At 40.2% G+C, this 26,612-nt stretch overlaps 1 protein-coding gene across 4 annotated transcripts in view; it reads right to left on the reverse strand.

Moving 5' to 3' along the window:
• The window catches only part of TULP3 (TUB like protein 3), a 61,295-nt gene that overhangs the window by 19,131 nt on the left and 15,552 nt on the right, over positions 1–26,612 (reverse strand). For 3 of the 4 annotated variants that reach the window (XR_006885729.1, XR_006885728.1, XM_046643042.1), the window contains exon 2: positions 3,508–3,583. Coding sequence is in view for 2 of the 4 variants with exons in the window: in XM_046643042.1 (XP_046498998.1) it covers positions 3,508–3,583 (76 nt within the window). In the remaining 2 variants the exon portion in view is untranslated. The remainder of the gene's footprint in view (positions 1–3,507; positions 3,584–26,612) is intronic. The other variant, XM_046643060.1, reaches the window with a different exon arrangement.

Genomic DNA, 26,612 nt, shown 5'->3' on the forward strand with positions numbered 1-26,612 from the left:
ATCAATAATACCGTAACCTGGATGATGAAAGAATGAGTTAAGAGAAGGGAAATGGGCTATGTGGAAATAAGGTAAGGCAGGACTAAAGAGCCAGATTTACCTTGTGGCTCTAGGACTGTCCAAGGCAGGAGCGTCCTGGGCAGACACTCACACGTCCCATTCTGTTGGCAGGTTTATCCGTTTAGTAGAGGTGAATTAACTGTTCCATCACACGATGATAGTTCCCATAAAGAACAGTTTACAAACTCCACTTATCTGATTTCAAACTCACCAGGTCACTTTCTGATTGCAAACAGACTTTTCTAACGGAAACGTGATGACCAGCTGATTCTGGCATACAGTTTACTAGAAATTAATAAATTAACCCTCTGATTTAGATTCACCTCCTACGATATTGGTTAGTATGAACCAATCCTCAAGAGACTGATTAACTTTGTTTGCTCTTAGCAAACTACTTCTCATCCTACAAAGCTCACAACCAGTGACTCTCAAGCATGGGGACATTCCCATAGCAGAATTCCTGAGAGGTTAATGTCCTGTGCACCTCAGGCAGGGGTGGGAGGAGAGAGGTGACCAGCCTCTCCTGCGTCCACTGACTGTCAGAGGACTGTGAACCCCCCACCAAGATACGGCCAGCCTAGGAGGCCCAGACTGAGCAGCAGCAGCCTGGCTTTCTTCAATATCTCCCTCTCAGCTCTAACTTCCACGCTCTAAGATCCTTTCCAACATTCTATTATTTTATCCGATCCGACCACATTTTACAGATGAAATAACTGGGGCCCACAGAGTTTGAGGATCTTACCTAAAATCACACAGCTAACTCACGGCAGAGCTAGAGCCAGAACCAAAGCCTTCTGCTTCCCAGCCCACTGTTTTGTTCATTATGTGGCACTGCCTTTCTAGCTACAGGCCATCTGAGTGCTCAGCCTGCATTTGTGGGAAGCCCCTTGCCCCTGCTGAGCAGCCTCCTTCCTATGCATAGGGTAGCATTTCAGGGCTCTAACACTATTCTCATACACCATTTAACACCAACATTTATACTCAAGTCCAAAGAGATTTTTTTCGAATTTAAAAAAATTCCTATAGGAGCTGGCCCAGTAGCACCTTCCGCTTCAGCGGCCTGGGGTTAGGCGGTTCGGATCCCGGTTGTGGACATGGCACCGCTTGGCAAGCCATGCTGTGGCAGGCATCCCACATATAAAGTAGAGGAAGATAGGCATGGATGTTAGCTTAGGGCTAATCTTCCTCAAGCCAAAAAGAGAAAGATTGGCAGCAGATGTTAGCTCAGGGCAAATCTTCCTCAACAAAAAGAAAGAAAGAATGTACTATAAAAAGGCTTAAAAAATCTAAACATTTATACCACAAACATACAACATGCAGCGTTCTCACTGAAAAGAATACAAGTCACAAAATGTTTGGGCCATCTTTTAAAAAATCCAGGAAAATATCTATATACAAAACTCAAAAACTACATAAAGTTCAAAAACTTATGTCTTATATCATTACTTGGTAGATGATCATAGACTTCACCTAATGTTAGCAAAGGATGTACCATTTAGCCTTATAAATGTAAATCAAAGATCTAAAATTCTAAATACAGTTTGCTAGGCAATGGAATGTAGAAAATAAAGGGCTCATTCCAAATATCCTGATCTTGTGGGGGAGGGAAAATAAATATATAATCGGAATTTTCCCCATGATCCCAGGAAGATTCGTTTCTTGCCTAATTTTATTTACTTTCTCAGTATTAGAAAGAATTGTTTACTTTACACCCCTCAGGGACAACTTCACAAACAACGGACGGACGCAGAAGGCCGGCCGGGTCTCTGCTTACAGGCAGCTGCCCCGGGAGGGAGGCCCGAGGCAGTCATCTGTAAGGGCTCAGAGGTTTGTTGCCGGCGTCCTCCTCTGTTAGGCAGAACTAGGTTTGCTTACAATGTCCCCAGTCCCTTTAAAGGCAGGAGGCAGGAGGGAGGCCGCGGGGATGTCGGCCCCAGGGGGGCTTCAAGGCCGCTAGCTAGCACAGCCGCTCCCCCAGGCCACGTGGCCCGCAGGGGCCCCAAGCTGCGGGCGAGCGCGCAGGGCGGCCGAAGCCCGGAAGTGGGCTTCACTGACCGGTCTCGAGCGGGACACGCGTGCGGACGCCGGGGCCAGTGCTGCGGGGGCGGGCTGTGTGGGCATGGCCGCGGCCGGAGGCGGCCAGGGTCTGCGCCCGGCGGGAGGGAGCCCGACCGGGGCCCACGGGGTCCTCGCCAGGCTGGAGCCACAGCTCCTCGAGGCGCCGCGCAGGCGGCCCGTCAGGAGAGGGCGAGGGAGCGGGCGATGGCGCGGCCGGCCAGCAGGTCACCCCCGCCCCTGCGAGGGCGGCGCGGGCTTGCACACGGGGCACTCCTGAAGGCCGCGGGGCCACGCTCCGCTTCGCGCACGGACCCCGCCATCGGCCGCCGGAGGGGCAGGGCAGGCCGGCGACAGCCCCCGCGGAAGCGCCATGCCACCAAGGCTGGGAAGGCGGCTGCTGCGCCCCGCCCTGAAGCGCGCCCGTGCTGCTCCTCGGCTTCGGCCCGCCGCGCCGTCCTGCACGCTCCCCGGAGACGCTTTCCTAGATTCTAATGATTCCACTTTAAAGGAATTTATTACGCTGCAAGTCCCGTTATTAATTCCAACAGTAATATAAAGAAGCAAGACACAACTTTAGAGGTATTTTTAGTCACCTATGGAGTCTAGAAGCTTTGATCGCTAATGATCCTACAGAGGTAGACAAGAGCTATAGAATTTCCTGAATTAGAAAACATTCACATGAAAAAGGAAATATGAAAGCAATATATGTTGGGTATAGGTTCTAAACTGACTAATCATGATATCATAGCATATAACACCACAAAACTGTTCCTTTGTTCCTTCCTGCCTTCAAATATTTAATAAAGGATTATTATGCACCCAGCCCTATGCTAGGAACTTCTGATATAATGGTCATAATAAACAGCCTTGGTTGCTGTTCTCATGGAGCTTACTCTAGGGGAGGAGAGAAACAAATCAATCATTGCCAAAAAACCAGAAAGAAATGGGTAACTGAAAATCGGGACCAGTGCTCTGAAGAAAATTATTCTGTAGGCAATGGAGGTTTTTAAGTGGCACAGCAGCATGTTGGGATCTGCATTTTAGGACAAGGAAAAAATCTTGTAGCTCCATGCAATTACAGTGTAGAGAGGTATCTGACGCAGCAGGACCAAATTACTACATAGAAATACAATGTTAACATTCTTCTAATTCTTAGGAAAGGTGCCAAGGAATTTTCAGTGATTATAAATCCAAGGCCAGTTTTATTGCTGACGGCCTGAAAGCACTTTGGTCCAACCATAGCCGAGGGCCTCAGTTCAGCACATACTAACTCCAGACACTGCTGAGTTAACATCAGAGCCCTTTCCTTTCCAGTCTTCCTTCCATGGCCCTGCCAAGACTTCAGAGTCCAGACCATCAGTATCACAGTCAGTACAGCTGTCCACTTACTTCAAAAGAGGAGACTCTGCTCACCTGATTATCTAGTTTCAGCTGGCGAAGCTTCATGGTCTCATCTTCAAAGGCACTGTTTTTAAAAAAATGAAAAGAAAGCATGTAAAGAGAAAATCCTTTTAAACCATGTCAACTTCATCTTTTGGTGTATCTACTCCTGTGGGCTATTTGGAACCAATTAATTCCACCTTCGGAAAAGAATCAGTTTCTAGACGCTATCCCCACTGACTGCAGGCGGACTTTCCACCCTCAATGCCACAATTATTCCACAGAGGACCTGAGGAGACTGAGACACCCAAACGATAAGGAAAAGATGTAGAAAACAGACTCCATGCATGCAGGGGTTTTTGTTCTTTAAAACCATATATTGAGTGCTTATTCCGGTCACAGTGCTAAGTATTCCACATGCATTATTTTATTTACTTCTCAAAACAACCCTATGAATTAAGTACTATTATTTTCTACACTTTGAAGATGAAGAAACAGACTTTGAAAGCTGTGCATAAGATTAAACAGCAGAAACAGACGTTAATCCTGGTCTCTTCAAGTCTAAATTCCACTTAAAAATCAAACGCATTTTACTGCTTTTTTGGATCTGGTTTAGGAGAGGGAGAATTAGACCATATCCAGCATCTTACTATAGCCCACTGACTTCCCTAAGGTCTACCAAGTCATTTAACTTCTCTTCAGGTTTGCCAGTAATAAAACATTATGCCAATCATCAAAGGAGACTCTAAGTGTAGATGAACAGACGGGATTTAATAGCACTAGAAGACAGATTTGTTTGATGGAATAAAACAACAACAAAAAAATGGAATCAAATTACTGTCTTCAATTGATAAAACAAACCCTTTCGAATTTTTTTTTCTTTTAAAAGATTGGCACCTGATGGGGCCAGCCCGGTGGCGCAGCGGTTAAGTTTGCACGTTCCACTTTGGTGGCCTGGGGTTGGCCAGTTTGGATCCTGGGTGTGGACATGGCACCGCCTAGCAAGCCATGCTGTGGCAGGCGTCCCACGTATAAAGTAGAGGAAGATAGGTACAGATGTTAGCTCAGGACCAGTCTTCCTCAGCAAAAAGAGGAGGATTGGCAGCAGATGTTAGCTCAGGGCTAATCTTCCTCAAAAAAAAAAAAAGATTGGCACCTAAAAAAGGATAAAGGGGCACATATGTTATGGCGATGGATAAATATTGGACTACTGGGGGTAAGCACATGAAGTGTATTCAGGAATTGATAAACAATAATGTACACCTGAAATTACACAATGTTATAAACCATTATCAAATCAAATTACTTGAAAAATAAATAAACAAAGATTGGCACCTGAGCTAACATCTGTTGCCAATCCCTTTTTTTTCCCCCTTCTTCTCCCCAAAGCCCCCTAGTACATAGTTGCATATTCTAGTTGTGAGTGCCTCCGGCTCTGCTATGTGGGATGCCGCCTCAGCATGGCCTGATAAGCGGTGCCATGTCCGTGCCCAGGAACTGAACTGGCGAAACCCTGGGCCGCCAAAGCAGAGCGCGAGAACTTAACCACTCGGCCACAGGGCCGGCCCCTGAACTATTTTTTTTTTCACTCTGTGAAGCCTTTTCTATTTTTCACAATTTCCTAATCTAAGATTTTATTTTGTGACTCAGCTTTCTTGGAACGGGTAAAGTATGAAAGAAGGCAGAAATGGTTCTCAGTTATTTATATTATAAATTTTTACTTGGAGCTTACTGTCAGAAAAAAATGCAAATACAAGGTCCCACTGAAGAAGACAAAGCCCATGGCTACAAAGGGAAGCCCAGCTCTGCCTGCATTTGGGGTAAATACACCAAAGCATCTGTCCATAGTTTAATGGTTGACTACTGCATTCCTACATTTTACAAGGTTTTATGCATTTTAATAATACATAGCAACTTGGAATTTGCATACCATCTCAAAGATCCTTCCTGCCTACTAACCTATAAATAAGCAAATTTAACAACCCCTTAGATATTCTCTGACAGTCGCCTCTATTAATTCTCTTACAACCTTTACGTTAAAACAAAGCAAAAACAACTTCCAGCCAGGCCTGTGTGGCCCTACATGTCTCCTCGATGTGTTCATGTTTTACTTGTTCTTAATCCTCATTCACATATTTTTAAATCCTAGCTTTATGTATACATTGCTAGAATATTATTAGTATTCAGTGGATATTAGTATAAATTTGAAAAAGTTCTACATAAAATGACAAAAACATTAGGAACATTATATAGGAAAGTCTAAGTGTAAAAAAATTCACTGTCATGGACTAGCATTTTCAACAGCTACTGTTATGAATCTGCTTATCCTCCAACTCACTCTGCCCTAATCACTAAACGAGAATTACAAAACCCTCTAGCCATGGAAAAAAATCACACTACCCACCCAGCACCCCCACCAACGCCAAAACCTCCTCAATAAGGCTAAATTCTGATACACAACTAAAGGCTTCAAACGTTTCTCTTAAGGCCTCTAACAGGAAAGAAAACAGGTGTGTCTTCAATGCCCCATCTTGACACGGCTTAATGGCTTTCATCAAGCCTGGGCAAGCTGAACAGACATTTTAAATAAACAGGGTATCATCAACGCATTTTGACCTCAACAGAGAGGCACTAAAGAGACGCTATATAATCATAACATTTAGATACCTCCTATACATCAAAAGCTACACTTTCTCTGAGCTCTGGTTTTAAATTACAACTCAACAGAAATAATAAAAATATTTTATAAACTTACCTTAAATCTGAACTAGAATTTCCAGTCTAAACTGGAATACGATTTTACTAAATTTGCATTTTTTTCCTTTAATACTCTCTTTCCTTCATTTCAAACTCAGTTGTTGAATACAAGCCTAACCAAGCCTGGTTAGTAAATCTATACGAAACAGAAAAAAATTCCTACAGAGTAAAAGAAATGCAATTACTATTTTCCTCCCTTTTTTCTCATAGGAAATTTCCTGTTTACTTGGTACAAACAGGGAAAACCCTAAACATACATCTTGGAGAAACAAAGATGTGTCGCTCCTGTGGCTCAGTTTAACACCCACAGAACACCATTCTCTTGAACTACTTTCCAGCTACCTTCCAGCCAAAGTCTAAACTGAAGATGCACATAAAGCTTTACCACTGCAGGAGACACACAAGGATTTTTCTGAGAATGTGTCCCAACTACCCATCTTTGTTTACAGACACCAAAAAGTTTCCAATTCCTCTATCACTTATTCACCTAACAAATATTTGGCAAAAGTCTGCTAAAAGACGTGTCTCCTCATCTACTCCTATATTCATACTTTTAAGAATCACAAGATAAACTGAAAACAAATGAATAATACAACAGAATGTTATACATCAATGAAAATGAATGAACTTCACCCTACTACAAATCCATGAATTGACTGTAAACACAATGTTAAACAAAAGAGGAAACATACAAAACAATACATTTATTAAGCTTCTTTTTGTATAAAGTTCAAAAACATGATAAACTAGATTGCATACAGAATACACACATAGGACAAAATTATAATAAAGAAAATGAATATCTCAAAAGTCAGAGCAGACTCATACATCTATGGCCAATCGATTTTTGACAAGGGTGCCAAGATCATTCAATGAGGAAAGAAGAGTCTCTTCAACAAGTGGTGCCTGACAACTAGACATCCACAGGCAAAAGAATGAAGTAGGACCTCTGTTTCACACCACTTACAAAAAATTAACTCAAAATGGATCAAAGACCTAAAATGTAAGAGCTAAAACTATAAAACTCTTCGAAGAAAACACAAGAATAAATCTTCATAACATTGGATTTGGCAATTGATTCCTAGATATGACACCAAAAGCATGAGCAACAAAAGATAAATTAGACTCCATAAAATTAAAAACTTTTGTCATCTAAGGACATTATCAAGAAAATGAAAAGATAGCCCACGGAATGTGAGAAAACATTTGCAAATCATATACCTGATAAGGGTCTAGTGTTCGGAATATAGAAAGAACTCTTGCGGCTCAACAACCAAAAGACAAGCAACCAATTGTCTTAAATGTGCAAAAGATCTGAACAGACATTTCTCCATAGTAGATACACAAATGGCCAATAAGCACATGAAAAGATTCTGGACACCATTAGTCACCAGGGAAATGTAAATCAAAACCACAATGAGGGGCCGGCCCTGTGGCCGAGTGGTTAAGTTTGCGTGCTCTGCTTCCGCGATCCCGCATTTCACTGGTTCAGATCCTGGGCGCAGACATGGCACCGCTGATTAGGCCACGCTGAGGCGGCGTCCCACATGCCACAACTGGAAGGACCCATAGCTAAAATGTACAACTATGTGCCGGGGGGGGTTGGGGAGAAGAAGCAGGGAAAGAAAAAAAGAAGAAGAAGAAAATTGGCAACAGTTGTTAGCTCAGGTACCAATCTGAAAAAAAAAAACCCAAAACACAATGAGATACCACTTCATACGCACTAGGATGGCTATTAATAAAAAAGACGTAATAACAAGTATTGGTGAGGATATAGAGAAACCAGAATCCTCATATACGGCTGGTGAGAAGGTAAAATGGTGCAGACATTTCGAAAACAGTCTGGTAGTTTTTCAAATGATTAAACATAAAGTTACCATACGACCCAGAATTCCACTCCTAAGTATATACCCAAGAGAAATGAAATGAAAAAATATACACTCACAGAAAAACTTGTACACATTTTTTTCTTTATAGCATTTCTTCAACAGAAAGAATTTTTGAAATAGTATATGTGTTATAAGAAGACTGCTGGTGCCAAACCCTTTTTTTTTTTCGCTGAGGAAGGTTAGTCCTGAGCTAACATCTAAGCCAGTCTTCCTCTATTTTATACGTGGCTCACTGCCACAGCATGGGGTGCACTGATGATATCTGACTATGAACTGCACATTACATGACTATTACATGAATATGAAATGTCGCACATGTGATAACAGTATTGTGGTCATGTAGGAGCACGCCTTTGTGAGTAGGAATGGGGCAGAAATAACGAGGGAATGGGAACAGGTAAGAAGTATGGAGAAGCCACACTTCTCTGAGCATCCATGAGTCCATAAAGATACGAATGAAAAATGACTGAATAAAGGGAGGAGAAGGGACAGCTCTTCCTTACAGAAAAAATATCCAATTAATACAGATTAAAGGAATGAAGGAAATAGAAAATCACCATTAGGCAAACATCATAGTAATAACTGTTGCAGAAGCAAGAAGCATCAATGGATTCTAAAATTAGTAGGTGACAGTATAACAAGAAACAGGATATCTGTCCACGAGATAATTACTGATTACAAAGGGAAAAACAAGAACTTTATAGTGGAGAAACCTGGGAAGCGCTGGCCTGGTGGCGCAGCAGTTAAGTGCGCACATTCTGCTTCTCGGTGGCCCAGGGCTCGCCAGTTCGGATCCTGGGTATGGACACGGCACCGCTTGGCAAAAGCCATGCTGTGGTAGGCATCCCACATATAAAGTAGAGGAAGATGGGCACGGATGTTAGCTTAGGGCCAGTCTTCCTCAGCAAAAAGAGGAGGATTGGCAGTAATTAGATCAGGGCTAATCTTCCTCAAAACAAAAGGAAAGAAAGAAAGAAAGAAACCTGGGAGACAGCACCTTAACAAAGTGATTAAAATTAACATCCCCACCAGTAACTAGACACAGCAACATCATATTCCTCCTGATACGATGCACTGAGAAGGGCACAACAGCAGGTCTGTGGTATTTTTGCCCAAAATGCATAATCTTATTTTAATCATGAGGAAACACCAGATAAACCCAAACTGAGGAACATTCTACAAAATAACTGGCCAGGCCAGTACTCTTCAAAAGTGTCAAGGCAAAGAAAGACTAAGAAACTATGCAGGTTGGAGAAGACTAGAGGGACATGAGAACGAAATACAGCACAGGATCCTGTATTTGGATCCTGGATCAGAAAAGGGACCTTAGCGGGAAAACTGGCAAAATTCAAATAAGGCCTGTGGATTGGTTAATGGTACCACATCAGTATGAATGTCTTGGTTTTGACAACTGTACTACGGTTATGTATGATATAAACATTAAGGACAACTTGTTGAAGGGCATACAGGAATTCTCTTATATTTTCACAACTTTTCTGTAAATCTAAAAAGATTTTTTAAAGTGAGATACTAAAAAATAAATGTTCAGCGATGAATCTAGGTGAAGGGGCTAGGTTATCAATTGTACTTTTCTTGCAACTTTCCAGCATATTTCAGTTTTTTTGAAATAAAAGGGAAAAAAGGAAATAGATATTTTGCTAAATGTCTATTTCACAATCAAGGACTGAGTACACTTAAAAATCCACACGCCCTTTAATCTAGCACCTAAACTACACACGCTGTATTTCTAAGGAGTGGAGTTGGCACAAAACAATAAAGAAATGCGCCCAAGACCAAATATCTGAGAACGTGGAGTCCACCTTAGAACACGGCTCACTCTATTGCTAGTCTAGGGCTGTCCCTGCCCAACCATGCCCAACGGTCTGAAGCATTCAATGACACATGAATGACCTGCGGGATTCTAGGATTACTCTACACTCTCAGCATTCCTGTCAGGTTCTCTAAGCCTGCAAAAGCCAATAAATTTTTCTAGCTGCCAGTAACACAAAATCCATTGCTGCTACACAGTCAGGGTGTCCTTCTTGCTGCCTCCTACACTGTGCTGGATAATAAGGATGCTGTCATCAGCACTCAGCTGCAATTTGGCCAATGATGCAGGAGGCTAAACAGGCTCCTTCTGTGGTGCTAGAGGGAGTAAACACCGTCCCTGCCAGGATGGCAGCAGGATGAGACTTGCAAACATGAAGGCTATGTGCAGCCTGTGACTTTTCGAATAGTAACCTGAGTGAACACTTCCTTTACTGACTATCACATTGTTTCACAATATCATAAATGATACTTTCCAGCCTCAGAAATTAGTTGTAGTTAGAAACAAACGAGAAGGGAAGGCTTAGACTACTTTATTAAATAAATGCAATAAATTTCAAGGTGGATTGATGAAGAGACAATTTAGAAGGTAATTTATTCATTTCAGCTAGAAGAATTCATAACGGTAAATCTTTAGTAATTAGCTGCCTGGATGAAGTTAAAATAAACACAATTTATAAAAATTTGGTTCAACCCAACCTATCAGAAATAAATGTACTATGTGTGACAAAGAATCATTAGAAAAACGATATTGTGGGGGATCAGAATTTGCCACCCCAAAATGTGTCTGTTTAGCGTCATTATTTTTATTTTTATTTTTTTTAAAGATTTTATTTTTTCCTTTTTCTCTCCAATGCCCCCTGGTACATAGTTGTGTATTCTTCGTTGTGGGTTCTTCTAGTTGTGGCATGTGGGACGCTGCCTCAGCGTGGTCTGATGAGCAGTGCTATGTCCGCGTCCAGGATTCGAACCAACGAAACACTAGGCTGCCTGCAGCGGAGCGCGCGAACTTAACCACTCGGCCACGGGGCCAGCCCCTAGCGTCATTATTTTTAAAAGCAAAAGACTCAGAAAGAAACTCTGACCTCCTCCCTAACTGCCTAAAGGAATTTAAGGTAGAAGGCCTGTTCCAGGAAGGAGCTATCAACATTAGATAACAATAGTAGAACATGAACTGGGTGTGGTAGACAGGGAGGAACCTAGCAAGGCCCATTCGACCAAAGTCTTCCTCATGTCACACTGTCTTTGCAAGGCATGGCAAACACTTTTCTACCTAAGGTTTGCCTTTTCATTTCCATGTCAATTGCCTTCCTCCCCTTTAAATTTCAAAACCACTACCCCAACATCCTCCTCCGTCTTTAGCTGAAGATGATATTTAAAGTAGTGGCTTCAGCCATTTTGGTGAGTTACTCAGTTTTCCTGGGTTTCTCCCATGTAATAAATTATACACTCTTAAATGTTTGATTTTCTCCTGTTATTCTGTCTCATGTCAATTTCATTCTTAGACCAGCCAGAAGAACCCAGAGGGTAGAGAAATCCTCTTCCTCCCCTACAACTGACCATACCAAACACTGGTGAGGATATAGAGCAACTCACACTGCTGGGCAGCCAGGAGTTGTACATAAAATGTAGCACCACTCTGGAAAACAGTCCATTTCTTTAAAAGGTCAAACATATACCTACCACTTGATCCAGCCACGCCACTCCTAGATATTTATCTGTGAAATGAAAGTATATGTCCACAAAGAAACCTACATGTGAATGTTCACAGTAGCTTTATTTATTTTTTTTTTAAAGATTGGCACCTGAGCTAACAACTGTTGCCAATCTTTGTTTTCTTTCTGCTTTTTCTCCCCAAATCCCCCCAGTACACAGCTGCATATTCTAGTTGTGGGTCCCGCTAGCTGTGTAGTTGTGGCATGTGAGATGCCACCTCACCATGGCCTGACAAGCAGTGTCACCTCCACGCCCAGGATCCAAACCAGCAAAACCCTGGGCCACCGAAGCGGAGCACGAGAACTTAACCACTCGGCCATGGGGCTGGGCCCCAGCAGCTTTATTTTTAATAGCCCAAAACTGAAAACAACCCCAGTGTCCATCAGCAGGTGAATGGATAAACAAATTTTATGTAGTATACTATCCAGCAATAGAAAGGAAAAAGTTACTGATACACACAACAAAATGGATCAATCTCACCATCATTCTGCTAAGTACAAAAAAAAGACAACATACTGTAAGATTACATTTATATAAAATTCTAGAAAATACAAACTAATCAATAGTGACGAAAAAGGAGATCAGTGGGTATCTGAGAGATGGACTGCAAAAGTACAGGAGGAAACGACGGGAGTGTGTTCATTATCTTGACGACAGTAAGAGTTTCACAGGTGTACACACATCATTTACATGTACAGTTTAAATGCAAAGTTTGATGTACGCCAAGTATACTTCAATAAAGCTATCTTTAAAAGTTACATACAAAGGGAGTCAAATAATTCAGAATGAGTGTTAACGTTAAATCTATGCAAACTATACATTTCATTAATTTTTAAGTTCTTTTCAGAATTTGTAGTTTTCTCTTTTTATTGCAGTAACATTGGTTTATAACATTATATAAATTTTGGGTGTACATCATTATATTTCAATTTCTGTGTAGATTACATCATGTTCACCACCCAAAGACTAATTACAATCCATCACCACCATGTGTCTAATCACCCCTTTCACCCTCCTCCCTCCTCCCTTCCCCTCTGATGACCACCAATCCAACCTCTGTCTCTAGGTGACTGTTTGTCCTTGTTTTTATCTTCTACTTATGAGTGAGATCATATAGCATTTGACTTTCTCCCTCTGACTTATTTCACTTAGCATAATACACTCAAGGTCCATCCACATTGTCACAAATGGCCAGACTTCGTCGTTTCTTATGGCTGAGTAGTATTCCATTGTGTATACAGACCACATCTTATTTATCCACTCATCCCTTGATGGGCACCTAGGTTGCTTCCCAGTCTTGGCTATTGTGAGTAATGCTGCAATGAACACAGGGATGCATATATCTTTACATATTCGTGTTTTCGTGTTCCTTGCATAAGTACCCAGAAGTGGAATAGCTGGATTGTATGGTAGTTCTATTAGTAATTTTTGGAGGACTTTCCATACTGTTTTCCATAGTGACTGCACCAGTTTGCACTCCCACTACCAGTGTATGCAAGTTCTCTTTTCTCTACATCCTCTCCAACACTTGTTATTTCCTGTCTTGTTAATTATAGCCATTATGAGAAGCATGAGGTGATATCTCATTGTAGTTTTGATTTGCATTTCCCTGATAATTACTGATGTTGAACATCTTTTCATGTGCCTGTTGATCATCTGTTATATATAATGTTATATAATGTTCTTTGGGGAAATGTCTGTTCATATCTTTTGCCCATCTTTTGATTAGGTTGTTAGTTTCTTTGTTGTTGAGACACATGAGTTCTTTATATATTTTAGCTATTAATCCCTCATCAGATATATAGTTTGCAAATATCTTCTCCCAATTTTTAGGCTACCTTTTCATTTTGTTGATGGTTTCCTTTGCTGTGCAGCAGCTTTTTAGTTTGATGTAGTCCCATTTGTTTATTTTTTCTATTGTTTCCCTTGCCCAGTCAGACATGGTACTTGAAAATATGCTGCTAAGACTAATGTCAAAGAGCATACTGCCTGTGTTTTCTTCTAGAATTTTCATGGTTTCAGGTCTTACATTCAAGTCTTTATTCCATTTTGAGTTAATTTTTGTGTATGGTGTAAGATAATGGTCTACTTTCATTCTTTTGCATGTGGCTGTCCAGTTTTCCCAGCATCATTTACTGAAGTGACTTTTCTTTCTCCATTGTATGTTCCTGGCTCCCTTGTCAAAAATTAGCTGTCCACACCACAGATCTGTAGGTTTATTTCTGGGCTCTTGATTCTGTTCCACTGATCTGTGTGTGTTAGTACTGTTTTTGTATAATTAACATGCTGTTTTGATTACTAGAGCTTTGCAGTATATTTTTAAATCAGAGAGTATGATACCTCCGGCTTTCTTCTTTTTTCTCAGGATTCCTTTGGCTATTTGTGGTCTTATGTTTTTCTACATAAATTTTAGTATTCTTTGTTCTGTTTCTGTGAAAAATGTCATTGGAACTTTGAGAGGGATTGCACTGAATCTGTAGATTGCTTTAGGAAGTTTGGATGTTTTAATTATGTTAATTCTTCCAATCTAAGAGCATGGAATATCTTTCCATTTCTCTGTGTTGTCTATTTCTTTCAATGCCTTATAGTTTTCAGTGTACAGGTCTTTCACCTCTTTGGTGAAGTTTTATTCTTTATCCTAGGCATTTTATGCTTTTTGTTGCAATAACAAATGGGATTGTATTCTTTTTTTTTTTTTTTCCAGTGAGGAAGATTGTCCCTGAGCTAACATCTGTGCCCATCTTCCTCTATTTTCTATGTGGGATGCCGCCACAGCATGGCTTCAGTGGTGCATAGGTCTGCACCCAGGATCCAAAGCTGCAAACCCCAGGCTGCTGAAGCGGAGCGTGCAAACTTAACCACTATGCCACTGGGCCAGCCCTGGGATTGTGTTCTTAATTTCTCTTTCTGCTACTTCATTGTTAGTGTATAGAAATGCAACTAATTTTTGTATGCTGATTTTGTATTCTGTGACTTGACCATATTCATTTATTATTTCTAAAAGTTTTTTGGTGGGTTCTTTAGGGTTTTCTATGTATAAAATTATGTCATCTGCAAACAGTGACAGTTTCACTTCTTCCTTTCCAATTTGGATCCCTTTTCTTTCTTTTTCTTGCCTGACTGCTCTGGCTAGGACTTCTAGTACTATGTTATAAGACTGGTAGTAATGGGCATCCTTGTCTGGTTCTTGTTCTTAGAGGGATAGCTTTCAGTTTTTCTCCATTGAGAATATTAGCTGTGGGTTTGTCATAATTTATGCCTTCATTATGTTGAGGAACTTTCTTTCTATACCCATTTTATTCAAAGTTTTTATCATAAATAGATGCTGTATCTTGTCAAATGCTTTCACTGCATCTGCTGAGATAATCATGTGACTTTTTTTCTTCATTTTGCGAATGTGCTGTATCACGTTGACTGATTTGCAGATGTTGAACCATCCCTGCATCCCTTGAATAAATCCCACTTGATCATGGTGTATGATCTTTTTAATGTATCGTTCTATTCAATTTGCTGGGATCTTATTGATGATTTCTGCATCTATGTTCACCAGTGATACTGGCCTGTTAATTTTCTTTTTGTCTTGTCCTTGTCTGGTTTTGGTATCAGGGTAATGTTGGCTTCATAGAATATGCTAGGGAGCTTCCCTTCCTCTTCAGTTTTTTGAAAGAGTTTGAGAAGAATAGGAGTTTTCTTTTTATTTGGGGGGAAGGGGGGTGGTGAAGAAGATTAGCCCTGAGCTAACATCTATGCCGGTCTTCCTCCACTTTGTATGTGGGATGTCTCCACAGCATGGCTGATGAGTGGAGCAGGTCCACACTCTGAACCCAAACTTGCAAACCAGGGCCACCAAAGCAGAGTGCACTGGACTTAACCACTTCACCACAGGGCCGGCCCCAAGGACAGGTACTAAGTCTTCTTTGACTGTTTGGTAGAATTCACCAGGGAAGCCGTCTGGTTCTGGAATTTTATTTTTTAGCAGGTTTTTGATTATTGTTTCGATCTCTTTACTCGTGATTGGTTTATTCAGATTTTCTATTTCTTCTTGATTCACTTTTAGAATGTCATATGATTCTAAGAATTTACCCATTTCTTCTAGATTATCCAGTTTTTCGGTGTATAGCTTTTCATAGTATTCTCATAATCTGTTGTAGTTCTGTGGTGTCCACTGTAATTTTTCCTCTTTCATTTCTGATTTTATTTATTTGAGCCTTGTCTCTTTTTTTCTTGGTGAGTCTAGCTAAAGGTTTGTCAATCTTATCTTTTGAAAGAACGAGCTCTTGGTTTCATTGATTTTTTTTTTTTTTTAGTGTCTATTCCATGTATTTCTGCTCTGATTTTTATTGCCTTCCTTCTACTGATTTTGGGCTTTGTTTGTTCTTCTTTTTCCAGTTCACTTAGGTGCACTGTTAGGTTGTTTAGTTGAGATTTTTCTTGTTTGTTGAGGTAGGCCTGTATAGCTATAAACTTCCTTCTTAGAAGTGCTTTTGCTGTATGCCATAGATTTTGGCATGTTGTGTCTTTATTTTCACTTGTCTTCAGGTATTTTTTTTATTTCTCCTTTGATTCCTTTGTTGACCCAATCGTTGTTCAGTAGCATTTTGTTTAATCTCCACACATTTGTGGATTTTCTGATTTTCTTCCTGTAGTTGATTTCTAACTATTAATTTCATAACACTGTGGTCAGGAATGATGCTTGGTATCATTTCAAGTTTCTTAAGTTTATCGAGACTTCTTATGTGGCCTAATATGTGATCTATCCTGGAGAATGTTCCATGTGCATTTGAAAAGAATGTGTAGCCTGTGGTTTTTGGATGAAATGTTCTGTATATATCCACTAAGTCCATCTGGTCTAATGTGTCATTTAAAGCCAGTGTTTCCTTATAAATATCTATGCACCCAATACAGGTGCACCTAAATATATAAAGCAATTATTAACAGACATAAAAGGAGGAACAGACAGTAACACAATAATAGTAGGGGATTTTAACACTCCACTTACACCAATAGATCATCCAAAGAAAAGATCAATAAGTGTTATATCCTCTTGTTGGTTTGTTCCCTTTATCATTATGTAGTGCCCTTCTTTGTCTCTCATTACAGTTTTTGTTTTAAAGTGTGTTTTGTCTGACATAAGTATTGCTACCTCAGTTTTCTTTTCATTGCCATTTGCATGGAGTATCTTTTCCCACCCCTTCACTTGCAGTTTATTTGTAGTCTGAAGTGTGTCTCTTGTATGCAGCATATATATGGGTCTTGTTTTTTTATCCAATTGGCCACGCTATGCCTTTTGATTGAAGCATTTAGTCTACTGACATTTAAAGTACTGTTAATAAGAATGTACTTATTGCCACTTTGTTACTTTTTTCCTGGATGTTTTAGTCATTCTTCTCTGTTCCTTTTTTCTTCTCTTGCTCTCTTCCCTGTGGATTGATGGCTTTCTTTAGTATTACATTTAGCTTCCTTTCTCTTAATTTTTTTGTATATTTACTACAGGTTACTGGTTTGTGATTACCATGAGGTTCATATATAATAACTTGCATATACAGCAATCTATATGAAGTTCATGATCTCTTCAGTTTGACCTCTTGCTAAAAAGCTCTACTCTTTTACTCGCCTCCTCCCACATTTTATGTTTTCGACATCATATCTAAGCTTTTTGTGCATGTGTATCAGTTACCCTCTTATCATGGAAATAGATAATTTTAGAAGTTTTGTCTTTTGACCTTCATATTAGCTTCATAGGTGGTTGATCTGCTACCTTTACTGTATATTTACATTTACCAGGGATTTTACTGCTTTTTTGGGGGGGGGTAATTTTCTTATTATTATTAGTGGTCTTCTCTTTTCCACTTAAATAAGTCCCTTTGGCATTTCCTGTAAGGCTGGTTTCTTGGTGATAAACTCCTTTGGTTTTTGCTTGTCTGGGAAACTATCTCTCCATCCATTCTGAACAATAACCTTCCCAGGTAGAGTATCCTTGGCTGGAGGTTTCTTCCTTTTGGCACTTTAAATATATCATGCCATTCCCTTCTAGCCTGTGATGATTATGCTGAGAAGTCAGCTGATAACCTTATGGGGTTTCCTTTGTATGTAACTTGTTGCCTTTCTCTTGTGGCTTTTAGGATTCTCTCTGTAATTCCTGACATTCTAATTACAACGTGTCTTCGTGTGGGCCTCTTTGGGTTTATCTTGTTTGGTGCTCTCTGTGCTTCCTGTATCTAGATGTCTGTTTCCTTCTGGGACATCTATAATATGTAAGTGCACCTGATGTTGTCTCAGAGGTCCCTTAGACTATCTCATTCTTTTCAATTCTTCTTTCTTTTATCTATTCAGCTTGGGTGATTTCTTCTAGTCTTTAGTCCAGCTTGCTGATGCATTCTTCTGTATCATCTACTCTCCTATTGAGTCCCTATAGTGAATTTTTCATTTCCAGTATTGTATTATTCATTTCTGATTGGTTCTTTTCAATATTTTCCAGTTCTTTGTTGAAGTTCTCACTGAGTTCATCCAGTCTTCTCCCAAGATCAGTGAGCATCCTTATGACTCTTAGTTTGTACTCTTTGTCAGGTAGATTGTTTACCTCTGTTTTGTTTAGCTCTTTTTCTGGGGTTTTGTCCTGTTCTCTTATTTGTAACGTATTCCTTTGTCTCCTCATTTTGCCTCTTTCTCTGTGATTATATCTATGTATTAGGTAGGTCAGCTATGTCTCCCAATCTTGGAGAGGTGGCCTTATCTAAGAGATGCCTTATGAGGCCCAGCAGTGTGGTTCCCTCTTGTCACCAGTTCCAAATGTTCAAGGAGTGTTCCCTGTGTGGGCTATGTGTGTCCTTCTGTTATGACAGGGTTGCTCTTGCTGCAGGTGCCTGGGGAGGCTAGGCTGTCCCCCTGGTTGGCTGGTTGTAATGCTCAGCTGCATGTGGCTGCTATGGACCCTTCACTCACTTTATCAGGCATGGGGAGCCCCAGCACAGTTGGCTGCAAGGCCTAAAAGAACATTCCTGTTGCAGTTTTTCTGTTAAGTAAGTAGGCTCCCAGCATGGCTGATTGGTAGGCTCAGGAACTTAAGATTGCTACAGGTCCCAAGCCCGAGAGGCTGTTGTCTCCTCTCGCAGGGTTGCAGCTGAGTGGGGCCAGCCCCAGGCATACAGCCACCCAGCTGTTTCAGACTTTGGAAAGTGTGGCTGATGCCCTATGTGGCTGTTTGAGAATCACAAGTCTGCTGCAGCTGACAAGCTCCATCGCCCTCAGGGCCAAACACCCCATGAACACAGTCCTGCCCCATGCATGTACCCTGACTCAGTGAAGTAGATCCAGTCGCCCCATTGCAGAGGCCCCACACAGTCCACCAGCGCCCTACACACTCTACCACTGCAGGACTGCCTCTCACACATGCCCTGCCCAGCAGAGGCAGGCCTACTCACCATGCTGTAAGGGTTCCAGGCACCCCACTTATGCAAGCCCACAAATTTGAAGGCTTGCTGTTGGGTCAGTGCCTATGGTGAGCTGCCTGCCCTGGCTGTGCTGGATTAAATTGGTGCTCCAGCAGGTAGGGCAGAAGCCTGCACTAACAGGCCAGGGAAAGAACTCTGATGACGTCTGCCAGCACCTATGTCAGTATGTCGATACTAGGTCAGAATAATGGCTGCCGCCAATGTCTCAGTGCCTGAGGAGGTGGTCCCAGCATGAGGAGGTCTCACCTCTAAATGAGATGCACCCAGAGCCTATCAAGTGAGCCTCTTTTCAGCAAAGAACTGTGCACCTTTCTTTCTGGTGATTTTAGGTTGCTTTCCAAAATGCGTGAATTTGTGTGTGGGCCCTTTAAGAGCAGGCTTTTTTCCCCCCTTACGTCTGATGGCTTTTCTGGGGGTATTCCCCATTGTAGTTAATAGCTAGTAAAGCCAGATATTATGATACTTGTCTCAGCTGTGCTGAGTCTAAAAGCTGCTTACTGAAGTAACACTCCCCCACTCAGATCCCCTGCTCCTCCAGGGAAGGCTGTGTACCTCAGGATTGCTCCTGGCCTGCCCTGAAGTGCCACGGGTCCGAGGTGGCTTTTTTCTCTCCAGAAAGCAATTTCTGCCTCTTCCGCCTCAGTAAGCACTGTCCCTTGTTGTGAGGGTTCTGTTTATCCAGTTTTAAGTTCTCCCTCAAGCGTAATTCTTCCAAGAGTAGCTGTAAATTTATTGTATCTGTGGGAGGAGGTGAGTTCTGAGTCCTCCTGCACCGCCATCTTGACACTGTCTCCCAAAATATATATTTCAAACTTTTGAAAACTATAATTGTTGAAAAATCTCCAACATCAAAAATATATTAAACGTGCTCCCATGCACATACTTCAGACCTTTTATAAATATTCATAAATAGAGACGATCTAAGATCAGGCCTGCCACAAAAATATCCAAAATAAGCAAGCATGTAAATTGGAGAATGAAACATAACGTGAATTAGGTTTCAGCCACTGTTATTCCTCTCCCAAGAGAGGGGAATACAAAGCTCTCCTGAGGTGAGGTTCACAATTTGAGAAGCAAATGTGTGTCACCACTCCCATCTTACTCACAAAAATACACACTCTCTCCCTCTCTTCCTATCAAAGTGAAAGACAATCCTCTTCCACGAAGTGAACTCTGGCACGGGTGCACTGATTCTGGCCCCTCTTTCCCCAGAATTACAATGAATATTGTTCCTGTATCTTCCACCTCTCCATCTCCAGTAGCTTCCTTCCTCAGCTCACAATCATTCTTAAAAAGATACCTGCCTAGATCTTATCTATCTATAAAGCTATGAATCCATCTCCAGTTCCCATCATCATTAAACAACTTAAGGATAATCAGCACTCACTGTCACCATTTTAACCATGATTCACTTCTCAGCTCACTGCAGTCTGGCTTTATTCCCTCACTGTTCTCCTGAAACATTCAAGATAGGCACCAAAGATTTTCTAATTGCCAAAAATAACAGCTTGTTTTCATTCTTCATTCCTGTTTGACTTCTCTGAAGTATGTGACAAGAATAACCACTAGCTCCTTATTGAAACACTCTCCTCTCTTGGTTTCTTGAAAATTCCTTGGTTCTACTCTCACCTAACTGCTGCTCATCCTTTCATTAAATTCACTCAGCAAATATTAAGCATGTCCTACACACCAGGCACTGAGTTAGGCACTAAGGGTACAGGAATTAACAAGAAATTAGTCTCAGCCTTCACAATACTTACATTCCTTTACTTTTCCTCCTTCTCCACTCACCATTATTGTAGTCAGGATTACACGCTGACCTACAGTCCCTTCCTATGTTATCTAGTCTCTTTCTATGACTGATAACCCCCAAATCTCTACCTCTAGTATCTAGACTAGGAACCTCAAAATCAACCTGAGGAGATTCCACTTATAGTAGTCACCACAATAGTGGAGAAGATCCTATCGAACCAACTCTCCCACAAAAAATAACTAGAAACCCTAGACAAAATAAAAAAAAAACAATTATCTGAAGGCACTGAAGAGCAACCAAAAACAAGCAGATGCTAGAGTGGGGCTCAACACTTGGAAGAAGACAACAGTATTGGGCAAGTCTCCCTATTTTTTTTTTTAGCCCTTGAGTATGCCTGAGTCTGCACCAAGCGAGGAGCCAAAAACCTAGATAGAAACCCACAGTCTTCCTGCCTAAAGAACCAGAAGACAGAGGCTGGGGCAATCACCATAACTGGAGAGTGAAGGGGGAACTCCCAGAAAGGAGAAAAATCTGGGAGGGAGAGCTCCAAATTCTGTGTATCAACTAACTCTGCCCAAATATCTGGCATACCCCTGAACCAAGCATGTACCAGGAAGACTCCACGCAGCCTGATAAGACGAAAATAACCAGGGGCCGGCTCAGTGGTGCAGCGGTTGAGTTCACACGTTCTGCTTTGGCAGCCTGGGGTTCACCAGTTCAGATCCTGGGTGCGGACCTAGGCACTGCTTGTCAAGCCATGCTGTGGCAGGCGTCCCACATATAAAGTAGAGGAAGATGGGCGTGGATGTTAGCTCAAGGCCAGTCTTCCTCAGCAAAAAGAGGAGGATTGACAGCAGATGTCAGCTCAGGGCTAATCTTCCTCAAAAGAAAAAAAAAAGACTAAAAGAACCAAACTGAGATTTCAGCTGCTGCCTTCCAACTGAGTTTGCAGTTAAAGAGTTAGGACAGGTGATCTATTTAAATTTTTTAAAAACTCAACACTCTTCACAAGAAAATAACAGAACCTAGAGTCTTCACAATGTATCATGCATAATGTCCAGAATGCAACTGAAAATTACTCACATACAAAGAAACAGGAAAAATATGATATAGCAATAGAAATTACCTGATCTGAAGAACAGAGAGAAAAACTACTTTTTAAAAAATGAAGAGATTCAAGGACCTGTGAGACAATACCAAAAAGTTTAAAACACATGTAATTGAAATAATCACTTGAAATTTCCCCAAGTTTGGCAAAAGACATAAATTCACTGATTCAAAAGCTCAGTAAACCCCAAGCAGGATAATGCACGCAAACACACACACACACGCACACACACACACACACACACGCTCTCCTGAATTCAATTATCACTTTCTTTATGAAGAGGTTCTCAATCTCACCATAATAATTTCCTCTGTTCTACCTCAAAAGTGCTTTGACCATTTCTAAATTGTAATACCTATCCTGAATGTCCCATGTTATGTTTATATCAGTTTCCTACCCATAAGAGCAGTCACAAACATTTTTGACAATGAAACAGTGAGAAATTGTGATCAAGTGAATACACACACTACAAATATTCACACACACATATAGCGGATCTTTTAAAAAGCATTAAGAGAAAAAACTTTACAGAAAAAAATCCCAGTATGCTACAAACTCTACCATCACAATGAACTAATTTCCGATTTCTGTCAGTGTATATTCATATATGTTTATCTTTTTCGAGTTTGTTTTTATTAATTTTTTATTTGTCATACAGTAAAACTGACTTTTTTTAATGTGACATGAAGTTTAACACAGATTCACTGTGAACACTGCAAACACTCATTTTGATCTATTTCTTTCGATTATTTTTTATATATACATCTCCTTTTATTAACAAAATTCTTATACCTATCATGTTTTAACAAACTGTTCTATCCCAATCATAAAACATATACTCTCCTCTCATTTCCCTCTATTAAACGTGGAACTTTTTTTTCTTTTTTTTTTGTTATTACAGAACTGCAATGAGCGAGACTCTCAAGTCAGAAGTTATAAACTACACTATTATGGCTCTTTACATATAATTCTGCCAGATGCTTTTTCCCCAAAATAGTACTTTACAAATTTACATTGCTACCAGCAGGTTAATAACCTCTTTCTCTACGCTGTTGCCAATTTGGGATGTTATTTCTGGTAGGTTAATGGTGTTACAGTAATTTAAGGCTGTTTAATTTGCATATTTTTAATTACCAAGGAAGAGCAGTATTGTACTATATAATGAATAGCTATTTCACCTGATACACGTAATTAATCTACAACTGGGAAAAGCCTGGAATCCAAATCCAAAACGTCACATAAGCAAAGACACAGAACAAGTTCAACCTGACTACCCTCCTCTGCCCACATCACAGAAGCCTAAGATATCTAAATACAATGATCCTCATTTATACTTTTAAAGTATATTTTTTCTAATTATAAAACTAATTTACTCTCATAATAGAAAAATTAAAAGTAAAGAAAAATATGCTATACAATAATTATGCATTCTTTTTTCCATGTTATATATCATAAACTTTTTTCTTCATTTACCATTTTATAAGCACAATTTTTAACGGCTGTGTAATATTTAATCCATACCACATTAATCTATTCCCATTGTTGGATATTTACATTGTTGCTAATTTTTTAATAACAAAGTGTTGCAGATATTTACCCAAGATAAACCACTATACATGTCCACAAAAAGACTTGTATAAGAATATTTATAACAGCTGTATTCCTAATAGCCCAAAACTGGAATCACGTGTCTATATGAGAACAGGTAAACAAATGGTGGTACATTCGTTCAATGGAATATTGCTTAGCAATAAAAGAGAACAAACTCCCAATAGACACAACATGACTGAATCTCCAAAACATGCTGCTTGAAAACAGCCTTACACAAAAGAGTACATAATGCATGGTTTCGCTTATACTAAGATCAAGAACAGGCAAAAGCAATCTATGGTGACAGAAGTCAGAAGAGCGGTTACCTCTGGGGAGGGGTGGCTATAACTGCAAAGGGGCATGAGAGAACTTTACGGGTAATGGAAATGTTCTATATGATAGGGACATGCGTCATGTAAAATAGTCATTGAGCTGTACACTCAAAACTCTATTTTACTGTATATAAATTATATCTCAATAATAAATAAATAAATTTAAATAAAATTTATATCTCCATTTCAAAGTTTTTCCTTGAGACAGATTCCCACAAATAAGATTACTGGTTATAGGGCGGGCCTAAATCTTTTTCAGAACAAGACTGGTCAAGGGCATCAACAGTTTTATTGCCAGACGGCTTTCTGAACAAACTCATCAATTCACACTCCCACCAGTAGTGCACTGCTGATGAGACATAAAGTGAAACTTACCTTTCTTGGGAGCCCACATTTAGATAACCTGTTCAACGGCGTAAAAAGTTAGTTAATGTCTCTCTTTTGATAATTTAAATTATCACAGTCTCTCTTTTGACAATTTAAATCCCTATTTGACATACTGCATTCATCATCTTCAGAATAAATTCTCATAATTTAGTTATCCCTTGGCCATATCTATTCTGGCACAGATAATTTAACTTTGCCTTTAAAAATATTTTTTAATTTATTTAACCATTTTGTTCTCTAATTTGACTACAGGTTTCTTCATATTTTCCTTAAAATAAAAGTTTAAAAAACTGTCTATAATATTAGTATGAACTCAACCAATGTCAAGTATAACAAAAGTCTAACAACAAAATAATACAATAATAATGGACACGTCACAGGGGTAAAGGCAAAGAGAAAGGTTCTACTATGTGCTAGGGAGAGTGCTAAGGGCTTTACAAAAATAAATCTTATTTACTCTTCATATGAACCATGTAAGGTTGGTATTACTTCCTTTATTTTATACATGAAAAAGCATAGCTCCAAGAGATTAAGTAATTCATTGAGCCAAGCTTAAGGTCACATGAACTAGAAAAAACAAAGCTAAATTTTCATACTAATATGTCTGATATCATAGTCTATGTTTTTTCCCTTTATGTCACCCAGCTTCTCAAAAAGTAACAGGCACTTATCAATAAAATGAAGGGAAAAAACCACGTGATCATCTCAACTGATGCAGAAAAAGCATTTGACAAAATGCAACAAACACTCTTTCGTGATAACAACACTCAGCAAAGGAGGAATAGAAAGAAACTACCTCCAAATAAAAGCCATATGAAAAACCAACAGCAAACCTAATACTCAACGGCGAAAGAATGAAAGCAATTCCTCTAAGAACAGGAACAAGGCAAGGATGCTCGCTTTCACCACTTTTATTCAGCACAGTACTTGAAGTTCTAGCCAGAGCAGTTAGGCAAGAAAAATAAATACAAGGCATCCAAATTGAAAAGGAAGAAGCAAATTATCTCTGTTTGTAGATGATATATATCATCTTACACAGAGAAAATCCTAAAGACTTCACAAGTGTGCAGTCAGAGATTGGGACAATAAGATTGAATAAACTATTATATAACTTGGTGGGGGTCAATGTAGACTTGTTAGAAGAGGTGACAATTCAGCCGTGCTCCAAACAGCAGAAAGGATTTATCACAGAGTTTAAAAAGGCAGTCCTTGGGGCTGGCCTGGGGGCACAGTAATTGAGTTTGTGTGTTCCACTCTGGCAGTCCAGGGTTCGCCAGTTCAGACCCTGGGCGCAGACCTACACACCGCTCATCAAACCATGCTACAGCGGCATCCCACATACATAACAGAGGAAGACTGGTACAGATGTTAGCTCAGGGCTCATCTTCCTCAAGCAAACAAACAACGGCAGTCCAGGGTTAAGCAACAACAGGATAACAAGAAAAAACATTAATTATAAAAAACATACCAGACTAAGGCAAGATGTTAATGACAAGGGAAACTGTGGGGAAGTGAGGGAGGTACATGGGAACCCTCTGTGCTTTCCATTCATTTTTCTATAAACCTAAAACTGCTTTAAAAAATAAAATCTATTAATTAAAAAAGTTAAGTGTCAATTCTGTACTTCAAAGCACGTTCTGGGGTTTGTGCCTGGCCCAAGATAATCCCCTCTCTCTGACAAGACCGGACCTCTGGATCACATCTATACAGCTTATTTATTCCGTACAGCCTTGCCTCCACAGCCATAACTCAAAGACCAGGGTAGACACCTGACCCAAGCTGGAGTAATCAGACTCTCCAGGGATTTTTAAGTTGGATCTGAGAGATCTAAGATCTGAGTTTACCATAGGCCGTTTAGTTGAAGTAAAGTAATTCAACCTGTATCTCTATTTTACAGTTGAGGAAACTGAGGCATAGCTACGTTAAGTCACATGGTCCCACAATCAGTAAATGACAGCGCCAAGATCCAACCCAGGCCGGGGAGTTCCAAAGCCTGTGCTCTCAACTACTGTGTTAAAGGATGCTGTACTTTACAGCTGATTTGTAACCAATACTAAGACCCATTTTCAGGGGACAGATTTGAGACTCATTCTCCCACTTCCTCATTTGGCTGCCTCGTGATTAAACCCTCTCTCTGCTGCAATCTCGTCATCTCGGTGTTTGGCTTTCTGGACAACGGGCAAAAACAAACCTGGTTCGCTAACACTTTATTTTAAAATTTTTCCTTTAGAATGCTGTCTTCTGAAATGCCTAAATTTTCCATATGCCTTCAACCTAATACACTTGACATTTTAATACGCTTAT

This window comes from Equus quagga, chromosome 1 (genome assembly GCF_021613505.1).
Source record: "Equus quagga isolate Etosha38 chromosome 1, UCLA_HA_Equagga_1.0, whole genome shotgun sequence".
NCBI classification, from domain to species: Eukaryota; Metazoa; Chordata; class Mammalia; order Perissodactyla; family Equidae; genus Equus; species Equus quagga.